Source organism: Chondrus crispus, genomic scaffold, assembly GCF_000350225.1.
Source record: "Chondrus crispus Stackhouse genomic scaffold, scaffold_204, whole genome shotgun sequence".
Lineage (NCBI taxonomy): Eukaryota > Rhodophyta > Florideophyceae > Gigartinales > Gigartinaceae > Chondrus > Chondrus crispus.
In genome coordinates, this window is record NW_005179078.1 from 71197 (window position 1) to 83845 (window position 12649).

General features: G+C 47.5%; 4 protein-coding genes; 2 read left to right on the forward strand and 2 right to left on the reverse strand.

Moving 5' to 3' along the window:
* The first annotated feature begins 3797 nt into the window (after window positions 1-3797).
* On the forward strand, window positions 3798-4829 carry CHC_T00008520001 (probable O-sialoglycoprotein endopeptidase). The gene has a single exon (XM_005715068.1). The coding sequence runs from the start codon at window positions 3798-3800 to the stop codon at window positions 4827-4829; it is 1032 nt and encodes a 343-aa protein (XP_005715125.1).
* Window positions 4830-8637: 3808 nt separating this feature from the next.
* Window positions 8638-9588, reverse strand: CHC_T00010223001 (THO complex subunit 3-like). The gene has a single exon (XM_005715069.1). The coding sequence runs from the start codon at window positions 9586-9588 to the stop codon at window positions 8638-8640; it is 951 nt and encodes a 316-aa protein (XP_005715126.1).
* On the forward strand, window positions 9347-9790 carry CHC_T00003876001 (hypothetical protein). The gene has a single exon (XM_005715070.1). It carries the CDS (start codon window positions 9347-9349, stop codon window positions 9788-9790), a length of 444 nt encoding a protein of 147 aa, XP_005715127.1.
* A 1304-nt stretch (window positions 9791-11094) lies between these two features.
* CHC_T00003877001 (hypothetical protein) lies at window positions 11095-12614 on the reverse strand. XM_005715071.1 is given in 2 exon segments: window positions 11095-12059; window positions 12060-12614. The coding sequence occupies 1 exon segment, from the start codon at window positions 12612-12614 to the stop codon at window positions 12060-12062; it is 555 nt and encodes a 184-aa protein (XP_005715128.1). The 3' UTR covers window positions 11095-12059.
* Between the last annotated feature and the right edge of the window lie 35 nt (window positions 12615-12649).

Sequence of the window (12649 nt, forward strand, 5' to 3'; positions counted from 1 at the left end):
TCTCCAATGACATCTCTAAAACCGTTCGTTTGTTTGCAAATCTGCTTAAAAATTCAGACTACTCTCGCCGCGTGCTCTAACTTCAGCAATTTTCATTACACCCGAATACCGCAAATAGTCTGGGTGGGCTAATAGTGTGGATACACATATTAGTATAGGCTACAGTAACTTCTGTGAGGTGTTCTTTATTGAAAATGCTTTTACTGTAGACTACACTAATAATTACTTCACGTATATTAGTGGAGACGCGCCAAACAAACAAGAAGCGAAACCGAAACGGTCTCTGAGACACAGACGTTGGCGGGAAGCTCTTCGTATCCGAGTTCATACCTTTCTAAGCACATCAAAGGGGTAAAAAAGCTCTATAAAAGCCTCATTATCTCGACACCTCCAGACAACAATCGCAAAAACTATCACCGAAGCCTACGTCCTGAACATGGACTGCTCTGCATCGCCTATTATTCGGGCTCTTAACCGAGCTACTACCAACACATCTATAGCCGCAATCGCCTGTCTCACCCCTGCAAATGCCTCACATGTCCCCATGACACCCCTCCATAACCGCCACACCCCCTCTCTCCTCACGGCTCCAATCCCAAACTCATCCCTTCCCCCTCCTGCCAACGACACCCAATCCGCTCGGGCATCTATGAATGCTACAGCCTTGGCCCCTGTAACGACCCGAGCACTACAAAATGTACTAACCCATGCTGAACGTATCCGTATTGTCACATGGATGGTTGACGCCGCAAGCACAGATGGCGCGAAACACATTGCATCGCGTGCCATTCGTCGCTTCCCCATGCTGTTCAGAGGTAACGCAAAGGCGAACAGCGCGAAAGCGAGCAGGCTCTGGGCGGCGCGAGAAGAATTTTTGTCCTATTCGAGAAGTGTGGACAACCGTGGCATACCCCTTTCGATAACCCGGGTCACAAGAGTGGGATTCAAACGAGTGTATATCAAGGCTCGGACGGGAAGAGGGCGCAAACGTGCCGTTTGGGTTGAAGCTCTGCATATTGCGCTTCTGGAAGATTTTGATAGGTTGCGGAAGACAGGATTGAAATTCAGTGCTAAGTTGCTACGTCATCTCGCATTGCATCTCGTGAAGGAGTCCAGCAATGTAGATTATCATACAAATATGATAGACGAAAAATAACAAAAATCAATTGTCGATATGATAACTGCACGATGGGTACAGGGGTTCATGAACCGACATCATATTGTCAGCAGAGCGCAAACTGGGAAACTTATGGTGTCTGCAGCGAAGCAGGCACAGATTGAGCGAGATGTTGCGTTCCACCTCGGAGTCGTTGCTAGGGATTTTCGCTCGGGTGCTATTGACGAGAATGATATCTGTAACGCAGATGAAACGCACTTCCTTATCAACCTCGATAACCATAGGACATTGGGGAGGTGTGGCGACTCAGAGGTTAAATATTCTGATGTTGTCTCTGGCTCTGAGGGAATGACTATGATGGTAAGGATTTCAGGTGGTAGGGACGCAATTATTGAAGCTCCGTTTATGATTTTCCAAAACGCGAATAGAAGTTATCCTATACAACGGGTTCCTGACAATGTCCCCGGGGTTTCGTACTGTTCTGGGCCTAAAGGTTGGATGGATAGAACTGTCTTCCCCCAGTACCTCTCCGAGAAAAAGGTCATCCGGCCTCTTCCTCATGGCCGCAAGCGTATTTTGTTTGTAGACAACTGCAGTGGACATGGAGCATCTACAAATTTAGCGACGGCATTGAATTCTATCAACACTGAAGTGCGATTTTTCCCACCCAATGCGACCGATTTGATCCAGCCAGCGGACTCATTTGTTATTCAAAAATTAAAGGATGCATGGAGGTCGCGTTGGGATAAGTACAAGATGGAGGTGATCATGAAAGACGGGTTTGCGCCGGGTTCATGGAAAATTCCTAACCCAGGCAAATACTTTTATCTTCGTCTTGCTGCCGCTGCAGTTCGCGAGGTCAATGCTATGCGCGACAGAGACGGCATTCGTTTCGCACGAAAGGCGATGATACGGACTGGTCTTGCTTTAAATATCAATGGGCAGTGGGAGGAGCGACAGCTTTTCCCGAAGCTGCAGGAGATTGTTAACAAATACCGAACACACTTTGAGGGAGCACCAGTTGTTGATGACCTAGAAAGAGAATAATTGTCGACGAGGTATGTTGCTCGTGATTTGATTGGCCCATTCAGTAAACGAGGTAATAGTGTAGCCTGCACTATTGTAATATATTTAAATAATTAGTCTATGCCAATTGCGTTTGTCCTGCATATAGTGTCGTTGCACATATTAGCATAGGCTGCAGTAAAATCAGTGAGGGCCTGTTTTGACGTTGAACTTTGAATAGTATAGCCTAGACTATTTGCGATATTCGGGTGTACCTGTATCCCAACGCTTACACCATGGGACCGGATATTGTCATATGTCCTATTGTTTTTGCCACCACTGTATATCTGCGTAGCTTTATAGGTCTGGATAAGTGCGAGGTAGGATGGCCCTCAGATGCGCAGGGATATGATGTGCCAGGCACAGAAAACCAGAGTGTAGTTTCTGAGCTCTGACTTACAGTTTGCCCTCCCAATAGTGCTCCTCCCATAACAATAAACCTCTAACCTCTTTTAGTATGGGTGCAACTCGTCTTTCCCGCAAGAAAACGTGGGATTTGAGACGCTATAAGCAAGTCATCTGAATAAGGATATAGTGGTGTGCTTTCGAAAAACATCCTGAATATTTATTAAAATTTTGAGGTAACGACATTTCGATTAAGGATATTTTGGACATTTTGGCTTCTGCAAATGCCATTTGAGCAGTTATGACACCTCTGAGGGGGTTCTACGGGGGTTGGAAAAGGCACATCGTGGATTGAGACGTCAAGTGCAGGAGGAGTTCCGTTTTAAACGAGAATCAGCGATTTTTTAGGACAGAGTTGTGATAATCACACCTCCCGTAGTGATAAACCTCCGTGTATGGATAGTGGTGTCGAACGGCACTCTTATTCGGAGGTTGCACTGTATTATGATCCATGGCTCTGCTCACATATGATTCCAGCTGTGCACAATGAATAGCAGAGGATGGAGGACGGAAAATTCAATATATCAGCTGATCCAAGTCTAGGTCTCATAAACGAAGCATGGACACAACCTAATAGTACAGTAGCCAGTTTTGATGAACCTAAACCTCTTTACTGACTGCCCATTCTGTAAAGCGCGTTTTAAGGCGCAAGTTGCCTCACTGTAATGATCCGCCCTTTTTCGCTCGCTTCTCTGAAAGCTTGCATCATACACAATATACTCTTTGAAAGCTTGAGTTTGGAAACGGTCAGAGAGGGGAGGCGGTGACCCTTGACGGCAGGCAGAACGGGAAATTGTGTGCTGCGTGTCCTCCCAGAGGTTGGATAGGGGCGGATCCGGAGGGGTGACACCGTTTTGTGAACCAAACGGCAAGACAAGAAACGTCAAACTAAAAGAAAGAAATTTCACAATTTTGCGTCCGTGACGCAACGCTGTCATCGTCGCTATTTGCGGCATCCATCTTTTTTGGCCTGACGTGCAGTATTCCACGCTTCTCAACGGGGGGGAGTCAAGTCTCGAGGGCGACGCCTTTTCAGTCCAGCTTCACCCTAGCTTCATTTTCATAGAGCGCATACACCAATCTCTCATCAAATCTTCTTATAATCGTTGCAACGGCGGCACGAACGAGGATCTCTCTCACCCTCCCACAGCAGATGTAAGGTGAAGTACCCTTTCTGTTGGAACTAACCTCGTCCGTCGCAGAAATCAGAATGGGGCGATATATCCTCGGACTTGAAGGAAGTGCCAATAAGATTGGAGTTGCCGTAGTCACGGACGAGGGAAAGATTCTTTCTAATGTTCGCGAAACCTATGTGCCGCCAGCAGGTCACGGTTTTCTTCCGAAACAAACCGCACTGCATCATCAGAAGAAGGTTGTTCCTCTGGTCACTCGCGCTTTGAAGGAATCTGATGTAAGGCCAAGAGATCTCCATTGTATTGGGTACACAATGGGCCCAGGTATGGGCGCTCCTCTTCGTTCTGTGGCAGTCGCTGCCCGCACTCTGTCGCTATTATGGCAAGTTCCTTTAGTGCCTGTGAACCACTGCGTCGCCCATATCGAAATGGGGAGATTAGTTACTGGATCACAGAATCCGGTAGTGCTATACGTTTCCGGTGGTAACACGCAAGTGATAGCTTACGCGCACAAGAGATATCGTATTTTCGGAGAAACAATTGATATCGCAGTTGGAAACTGCCTGGACCGCTTCGCTCGAGTTGTCGGGCTGCCGAACAATCCGTCTCCCGGCTACAATATCGAACAAGCTGCGAAAAGAAATGGCGTCGATCATCGAAAGATGATGGAGCTTCCGTATGTGGTAAAGGGAATGGACGTATCTTTCTCCGGGCTCCTTTCGTTTATTGAAACGGAGGCTCGGAAGGCGCTGAAGGACGGATCCTTCACAGTGGAAGACCTATGTTTTAGCCTGCAAGAGACCGTGTTTGCAATGCTAGTTGAAGTCACGGAACGTGCCATGGCTCACTGCGGGCAAAGCGATGTTCTTGTCGTCGGTGGTGTTGGTTGTAATGTTAGACTTCAAGAAATGATACAGGAAATGGCAACGGAACGTGGCGGTCGCGCGTTTTGCACCGACGAACGTTTTTGCATAGACAATGGGGCAATGATAGCATGGACTGCATTGCTAATGCAACGTAGCGGCAGGGGCGCTATTCCAGTTGAGAGAGCTATGTGCACCCAACGATATAGAACTGACGACGTACTTGTTGACTGGCGAGATGACTGAAGTATGGAACGTTGAAAGCGTACGATGCAGAATCCGAACGTGAATCCCACAATGTGTATCCCGCAATGCGTATGAAGTAATGAGGGAAGCCCCTCGAGCCTTCCACGGCTCTGGATTCACCACTGTTTCATTGCCACGCCTATCGGAAGACGCTTCAAATTACGTCCACGCAGAAGAGATACGCAGAAGAGATGCGGCAAGAGCCTTTTTGTGTGCGGAACCAAGGACTTCACAATTATGTAACGTTGTCTGCTGGAAGTAGGCTGTACGTAGCTGCAAAGCCGAACAACTAAAACAGAAGAGTAATGGAGATCTATGAAAGCTGTTCGTTATTCCCCTTCGCGTTCTCACAACTGTCGTATGAATGACAAGCAGCCATCCACCTGAGAAATTAATGCGTGATTTGGTCCATGGTTCTTTCGAGCGGACAAGCGAGAGCAGCGCTCTCTTAGAGCAAAGCCCCTTGAATTCACTCTCACATTCATTTCCTCCTTTGAAATGTCGAGTGGCACAGAATTCCACTGTCATGCATCCGACCATATTGTCCGTACAACATCCCAAGCCTGCCAAGCATATGAAAAAAAGGAAGAAAAGGAAAAAAAAAAAAAAACCGTGAGGAACGAAAGGGATACTCACACCCTAATTCAGCGGTCCACTCCTCAGGCTCAACGAGTCGAGCATTCAATACAATAAGCAATTGAAGTGTATCTTTGACGAAAGCGCGATGTTTGCAACACAGGCTAGACATCGCAAGACATGTCGACGACCCAATGAGTAATGGTTGCTGGTACACCCCAAGTTTGCGGCAATGTAGTGTACCTTCCCCCGTATGTTCTACAATAAATACAATACGGGACCCACGAAGAATGTGTCTGCATGGTCCAAATTTTAAATCCAATATCTCGATACAGTCCTAGCTTCTCAGCTCATGACGACAACATCTCTTGCAAGGTTTTAACGACGTTTGAGAGGAGAGGGTGGAAGCTGACCAAAAATAGAGTCTTCTCGAAGGGCAAGTTGAGCGGGCGGCCGCCATTCGGCTTCACACAAACAGCACCCAGAAAACCATTATCAAAGTCTTCGCATTTGAAGCCCCTGTATGTAGGCTTGTGTCATTCAATCGAAGATCACAAAGCATTTACATGGAGCATTGGTGGTCAACTGCTGCATGGAAGTACAAAAGTGTGACTCACGCTCACTCACTGAAGAGGGATTTGCCGTCTTGCAAGCACGACTTCGCCTTGCCACGCGTGAGGTGTGTGAATGGACGGACTGATGGTGCGTTCATCAAGTCAAGGTACCTTCATGGAGATGAAGTTTCTGCGCCGAAGTCCTGTCCAGAAAAGCAAAGAGCGGACTGAGCAACAATCTAACTTTAATCTCCTTAGCTACAGGTCTCTCCTGAAATATCCACCCCCTTTTTTTCTTCGAAGTGTCGAGATGTGAGAAAAGTTACAGACAGGTTATTTAAGATCTGGTGTTCCTTTCCTAAATGGCTCTTCCATTTACTCGTCGTCCTCATTTTGGTATCGCATATGTTTCTGCTTTGATTTCCAACCGTAAAAAGATTGTTGCATTTCCTGTACTCAGGCAAGAATATTATTGAATTCATACACTTCCGATGGTAAAATGGTATTTTGTATTCAATTGTTGAATCCCACGGTTTTTAGCGAGTATATTCCATGGACTATCGTTTAGATGCACAAACAGTGGAATGAGTTCCAGTGTTTCACGTGCCAGACAGTGATACTCGACTTCACACATGTCGTTTTCCAGGAAGCTTAGCACGTCTTTGTGTTTCGTCCAGCCCAGATGCATGCTAAAAAAAAATTACCGATTTCATGACAAGGTAGAATACCTTGAACACGAAAATACGCTAACAAGAAGCGCGGTGTTCATTCTGAGAGAAACACGTTGTCCGACCAGCTTCCTATCATTGCAGACGTTACGCCACCAAGGACAAATGAAACAGGCCATAAATTGGAATTGCACGAGTTCTGTACATTGCATAGGAACAAGGAAAGAGCGTCTTGTATGAGTGTCTTCCGCCACGTATAAACAGGATAGGTTATATTCAGGACCCCTCCTAGTTCTCTTAAGTCTGTTCTGATGCTGGCATTAGCTGTCAACAGACAATGTTTCAAGGACCGTTTTCTACCATGCTTTTTTGGCTTGTCAGTCAGAAACTTTTTCTCAGTTGTGTTTGTGATCTCTGCTGAGAAGATATGGTCAACTTGGCATGGAAGTAGAGAGGTTTGGGCATTGCATGGAAATGGTCTCAGCAATGTATGGCACGGAACAACTCGAGGTTTTAGAATCAACTCAGAAAATTAGTACAAAATCAACCAGTCATCTCAGTGAAGCCTCGTGTTATCCGAACGTAGATAGCTGCCTTCGCTTGATGCCACAATTTCAATATGGAACTGACGCATGACCAACAGAAGGTCTTCATGTAAATGATTTCATGAGCCTCTTCTTTCTACTTATCTAAAGCAAAACGCGTTACACTTTAAAGGCAATTGGCCATCACCGTGATACAACAAAATTCGTGTCGATAAAGTTCAGTTGCGTCCAAGTGCGAGAATTGCTTCAAAACCTGCAGTTTCCTTTTGTATTTAATTGACTTCGTCCATAGCATGTTCCATGGGAATGTTGCTATAACAATTTGGTGGCGAGCACTACTGTATCATCAAAAATGTCAAGCGTGCACGATGTCAACGTCTACGGTGCCCGGCTTTATGCTCCAGTTATTTCCTACAGGCGTAGTTGTCAGCTTCGAGGTGTTGAGTACGACAAATTGAAGCAGCAGGTTCAGAAAGCGGAATCCAAGCCTCATATCTTTCCCGGGGTTCCGCTTGAATTGTCATGGCAGCACCATTGTCGGTTTATGGTTGACCAAGACCATCATATCTGTCTCAGAGTCAGCAACTCGTCTTCTTTGGTGACCTGGATGCGTATCACCAAGGTTTCAGATTTACCGGGAATGGATAGAGTCTTACGACCAACTCATTTACTAGAGTTGTCAGATCCGCAAAGAAGTCTGTACATGGATTTTACCATGTTTTTGATGTCGGTAGATGTCAGGATTGTCGGCACCTTTGCCTGCGGGAATTTCCTCAAAGTGGTAGAGAATGACGACTACTACTGCCAGTTAATTGGTGATCGTCCAATTCCGATATTCGTGGAGTGTGTCCCGATGGAAATTCGGATATCAAAGGTTCTAGACTTTGAGCTGCCGGGCAGGCTTGAAAACATGCTTTATCACGTTGCGGAAGATGGTCGAAGTACGATTGGCGATATACCTGCGCACATTCCCATTATCTACGTGGGCTAACGGAAGGACAACGAAGAGTAGTCTTGCCATGGAAAAGGCTTCGGGAAGACATTCTAACTTGAGAACTCGAACTAATTCCTCGACATACGGGGCAGTTATCAATCATACAATGCGAAAGTGCCCTTCAAACTTCGTTTAGCATACCGAGTGGCAATGGCTTTGTTCATTTAAGAAAGCAGAGTTAAGACATCGTCACGTGGGGCTCTTGGGACTTGACCGGTAGGTGGACGCCCCCGTGATTGCGACAGCCTCATTCCTGCAATTTTGAAACAGAGCAAACCAACTTTTCTGAGATGCGGGATTGTTTCCCCTCTCATGAAGCAGTCAACAGCATCTGTTTGCGACACAACTGACGACTTGGCCACTGCAGTGATAATTTAAACCACCTGTACTTTTGTCCTGCGTCTGAATTCACCGTTCAATCGCGAAATGCTATTTAATATAACACAGGTCGGTCTCTTGAATCACATTCATTCATGCTCTTGCAAGACCCCAAACACACACCGCAGGCTGATAATCCGCTGGTGGGTACCGGGGAGGAAGCGGGGCGTATGCGAGCAGGTTTTGCGAAGGATGCCATGCCATGTCGTTGACTTTCGCACCGGTAGGAATGGAGTATCGCAACCCGCCCGTTGTGGACTCGGTGATGTCAATATGTTGACACTCCCCGAGCAAGGCTAGGTACTGTCCATCATGAGAGTACTCTGCTTGCTGTACTGGGACTTCCCAACGATCAATCGTGAAAATGTTGGTTACGCTAAGAGCATCCCAGATGCTGACACACGTATCCATGCTCGTGACGGCAATAAACCTAGATTTTGGATCGCAAGCAATTCCGACGCAAGCTCTGGCGTGCCCTCGCATTGAGGTTAGGGGTTTCATCGATGGCCACTCATCGACGTCAACACTACCATCCCCTCTAGTGAGATACATGCGTTTCCCATCAACGCTCCATCGGAATTGATTAAAGTCCTTCTCGAACGGAAACTTCTTGGAAATTTTCATTGAGAGGCAATCCACAACGTATAAGTTATTTGTGTCGGTGCCGATAGCGATTGAGTTTCCGTCTGGTGCCCACTCCCCGAAGAGGCATTTGGAGTCTGTCGTGATAGAGGCCGAAGGTCTTGTATCCGCGCGTATGTCGAAAATGTTGACAAGATTATCCAGTCCCGCTGTGGCATACATGTATGGCGAGGTTGGGCTTGACAGGACCACTTCAATATTCTTCGAATGGCCTCGACATTCGTGGAGCACACGGCGCTCTGGACGAGCATTGGCTTCGATGTGCTCCGCGTCCCATATCAAAAGGCCAGTGTTATCGCCGGCAGCCGCGAGGCGGGTGCCGTCGAGGTTCCATGTTACTGCTGAAACAACTTTGCGGTGCCCCAAGAAGTGCTTCGTCTCAAGCGAGACGAAAGGGTGCATGTCTAAACTGGTGGTGGCCGGAGAATTATCAGTGCCTAGGGAGATCTGGCTGGCTTGGTGCGATCTCGAAAGCGATACGCATTCTCTTGAATGTGATACTGAGCTGTGGCGCCGTTTAGTGAGCGCGGGAGAGGGTGCCGGTTGCCGACATTACTTTTTCAAGGCTGATGATTCCTCAACATTGCGATCTGTTACTCGGTAGGACCTCAACATATGGTAATTTTCTGTATTATTTTTTTTGAGCTCGAAACTAAATGGATTGGGATCAAGCGTGGGAACACCGTTGTAACGTTTTGACCATTTCGCAAAGCTTGCAGAGGATTCTGTTCCTGTTTATACCATCTTCTTCATAACTTACAACATATGTCTTAGTTGGGGAAATCCTTATCCTTCAGATTTACAGAAGATCTACTTGAAAGTGTAACTCCCCCGTAAATTGCTTCCGGCACAAAACGTGATCGTATAGAGGGGGAATACAGAGAACGAGAAACAGGAAGACTGCCTTGGTGAGATGTGGGTAACGCAAGACCAGTGCTCCAGAATTTCTCTTTTGCCTACAGTTCATCCAGTTACTCGGTTGTCTAATGAAGCAACTACAGCGGACTTGAAACACATGTCTGAGGAGGAATATAAGAAGGACAAACGCATTCAAACAGGGCTACAAAAATCTTCAGGTGATTCCGCTGGCAGGCCCGTAGGTCGGAAATGTTCTGTGACCAAAACCCGAAAGAGAAAAATGGAGGAATGGACCAAAAAGTTGACGATGTATTGTCGATCTCATTGTAAGAGTACTGCGACTGACGTACTTATTCGTATTCTTCGTGCATCGTTCTGTGGTACAACTACTATTCTCGTTTAAAGAATCACAAGGTATCATAATGTTACTCGTCGATGAACTATGCGCTTTGTCTTAGAATGGGTCTGTTCTTCCAACCATTACTAAAAACGTATTTATTGTCTATCCGCCCAAAATTGTCACAGTGAGAAGACGGCATCTTTTAGTTTTTAGCAATACTACCTACTTTTGCATCTCAAAATTCTACTGTAACAGCATTATGCCGGAAAAGACGAGGAAGCTACGTTTGTAAAAAGCTGTTGAGCAGAAGAATGAAGACTAGAAATATTGAGAAGATATGGACCGTTTTCATGGCAAACTGAAGACCTCCGGAAACCTGTTCGACAAAAATCCTGCAATCCGCCTGTACTTCGCCTCGATCATCAGAATAAAGAGCGTAAAACGCGCCAGTAGATCTCAGGAGAACCGAAAGTACCAAAACAACTGCCCAATGTTATAAAGGCACGAGGGGATGGCGTGGACCACAGAAATGCTACCGTGCCATGAATGCGCAGACTATGTATGTCGAACAAGCGTTTCTACCACATCAACATGCTGGGAATCACCTCATTCATGATTGATACGGACGGTACAAGAACAAACGGATCGCTATGATTACTATGATTAGAAATAACTAAAACTTCCGCAGCAGGCGAAGGGACACAGCGTGCTAACGATGGATAAGTCGCCATGTCATTTTCGTTTACAGAAGTCGTTGTAGCGTCAAGGTCGTTGTAGCGTCAAGGAACTTGTAATAGTGCATCACTTCGTTGGTGAGCAGAGTTGCTCAGTTTGGTAAGTCCCCGTACTCAAGCAGGCCAGTCGCTTGTTCTACACATTCACTGGAGGAACAAGTTTTTCTCGGCGAAAGGCAGATCATTGCCCCTTCAGCATGGCTCATCAACATGTAGGGAATTCCGACAGATCGCCAGACATTGAGTTACCAAACGTACCAATATGTGATATTCGTACAAGCAAGCATTGAGCTAGAGGATCCGGGAAGGTGAAGAATATCAACTCATCTATTTATACATATGGATGTCACATACGTACGTACGTAGCTGCACATACACGGGTATGCACCTCACGTGCAGCTCTCAAGACGCCTTTCGTTAGATTATTATTAGGGATGAAATGAAATACAACTCAAGACTTGGAAACGGAGGACGACTAAAACTCCGGGCTTCCCCAGCGATTATCAGCAATAGGTCTTCGACGTGCTGTACTATATGGGTATGTCGACCATACCTGTCGTCGGACGGTGCAAAATATTGCAGTTGAACGCGCTGACGTCGGACACGTTGCGCGACATTGTAAATATCAGCTCACTTGTTGCATCTGATGTCGAAAAGACCTGCCCTCCTCGAAAACCACACTCAACTTCCTCCAGCATCATAATATCACTACCCGTGGCATTCAATCAGTGGGCACGTACGCAGTCCGTGTTGGGCTCTTCAAAAAAACTCAAGCACAAGGTCATAACTGTGCTCTCCCACAATGCCCATCGTACTTGAAGTTGTCGTCACTGGAGCTTCTCTCTCTCCAGCATTAAAAAAAATCGGTCACATTGTCAACTGCCACCCACGACATGACGCGGCAAATGAAACAAACGTGCGCTTGCCACCGCAACCCTGTCTCACCTAGCGTGGCGGCCATTCGTAATCGCCTTCGCGTCCCCTCGCTTGGCCTCGACCCCCAGGGCTCCACCGAATGGGGAACTGTCCTTGAGCAGGGCCTCGTGCGTGACGGACCTCTCCGGAGGCCCGTGTGCCACGACCTTGTTATGCATAAACCCGAACGCGGCGCTGCTCATCAAGAAGGCGAGCACGATCGTGGCGGCCAGGGCGATGACGACGGCGGTGGACGAAATGCTGTCCGCGAACGAGTTGACGGTCTCCGCGAAAGTCTCTGCCCACACGGTGGCACTTAGAGCGTCGCGGTGGACAACGTGGCCCCTGCGCTCGCACGCGAGCCACTTCTTGCACAGGGCGTCCAAGGCCGGGGTCGGGTGGGTAGCGACGCCGTCGCGCAGGAGACATGCGTTGGCCGTGCGGGCCAGGAGGCACTCTGCGGCCTGGATGGCGAGGTGGTCCGCGCGGAGGCTAGTCTTGCGGGCGACGTCTGCGTACAGGGCGCGTGCGAAGGCGGCGACGCCCGCGGCGAGGACGAGCGACACGACCACGCACAACATGGCGTGTGCGTAGCCGGCGGCTGCGTACGCGGCGG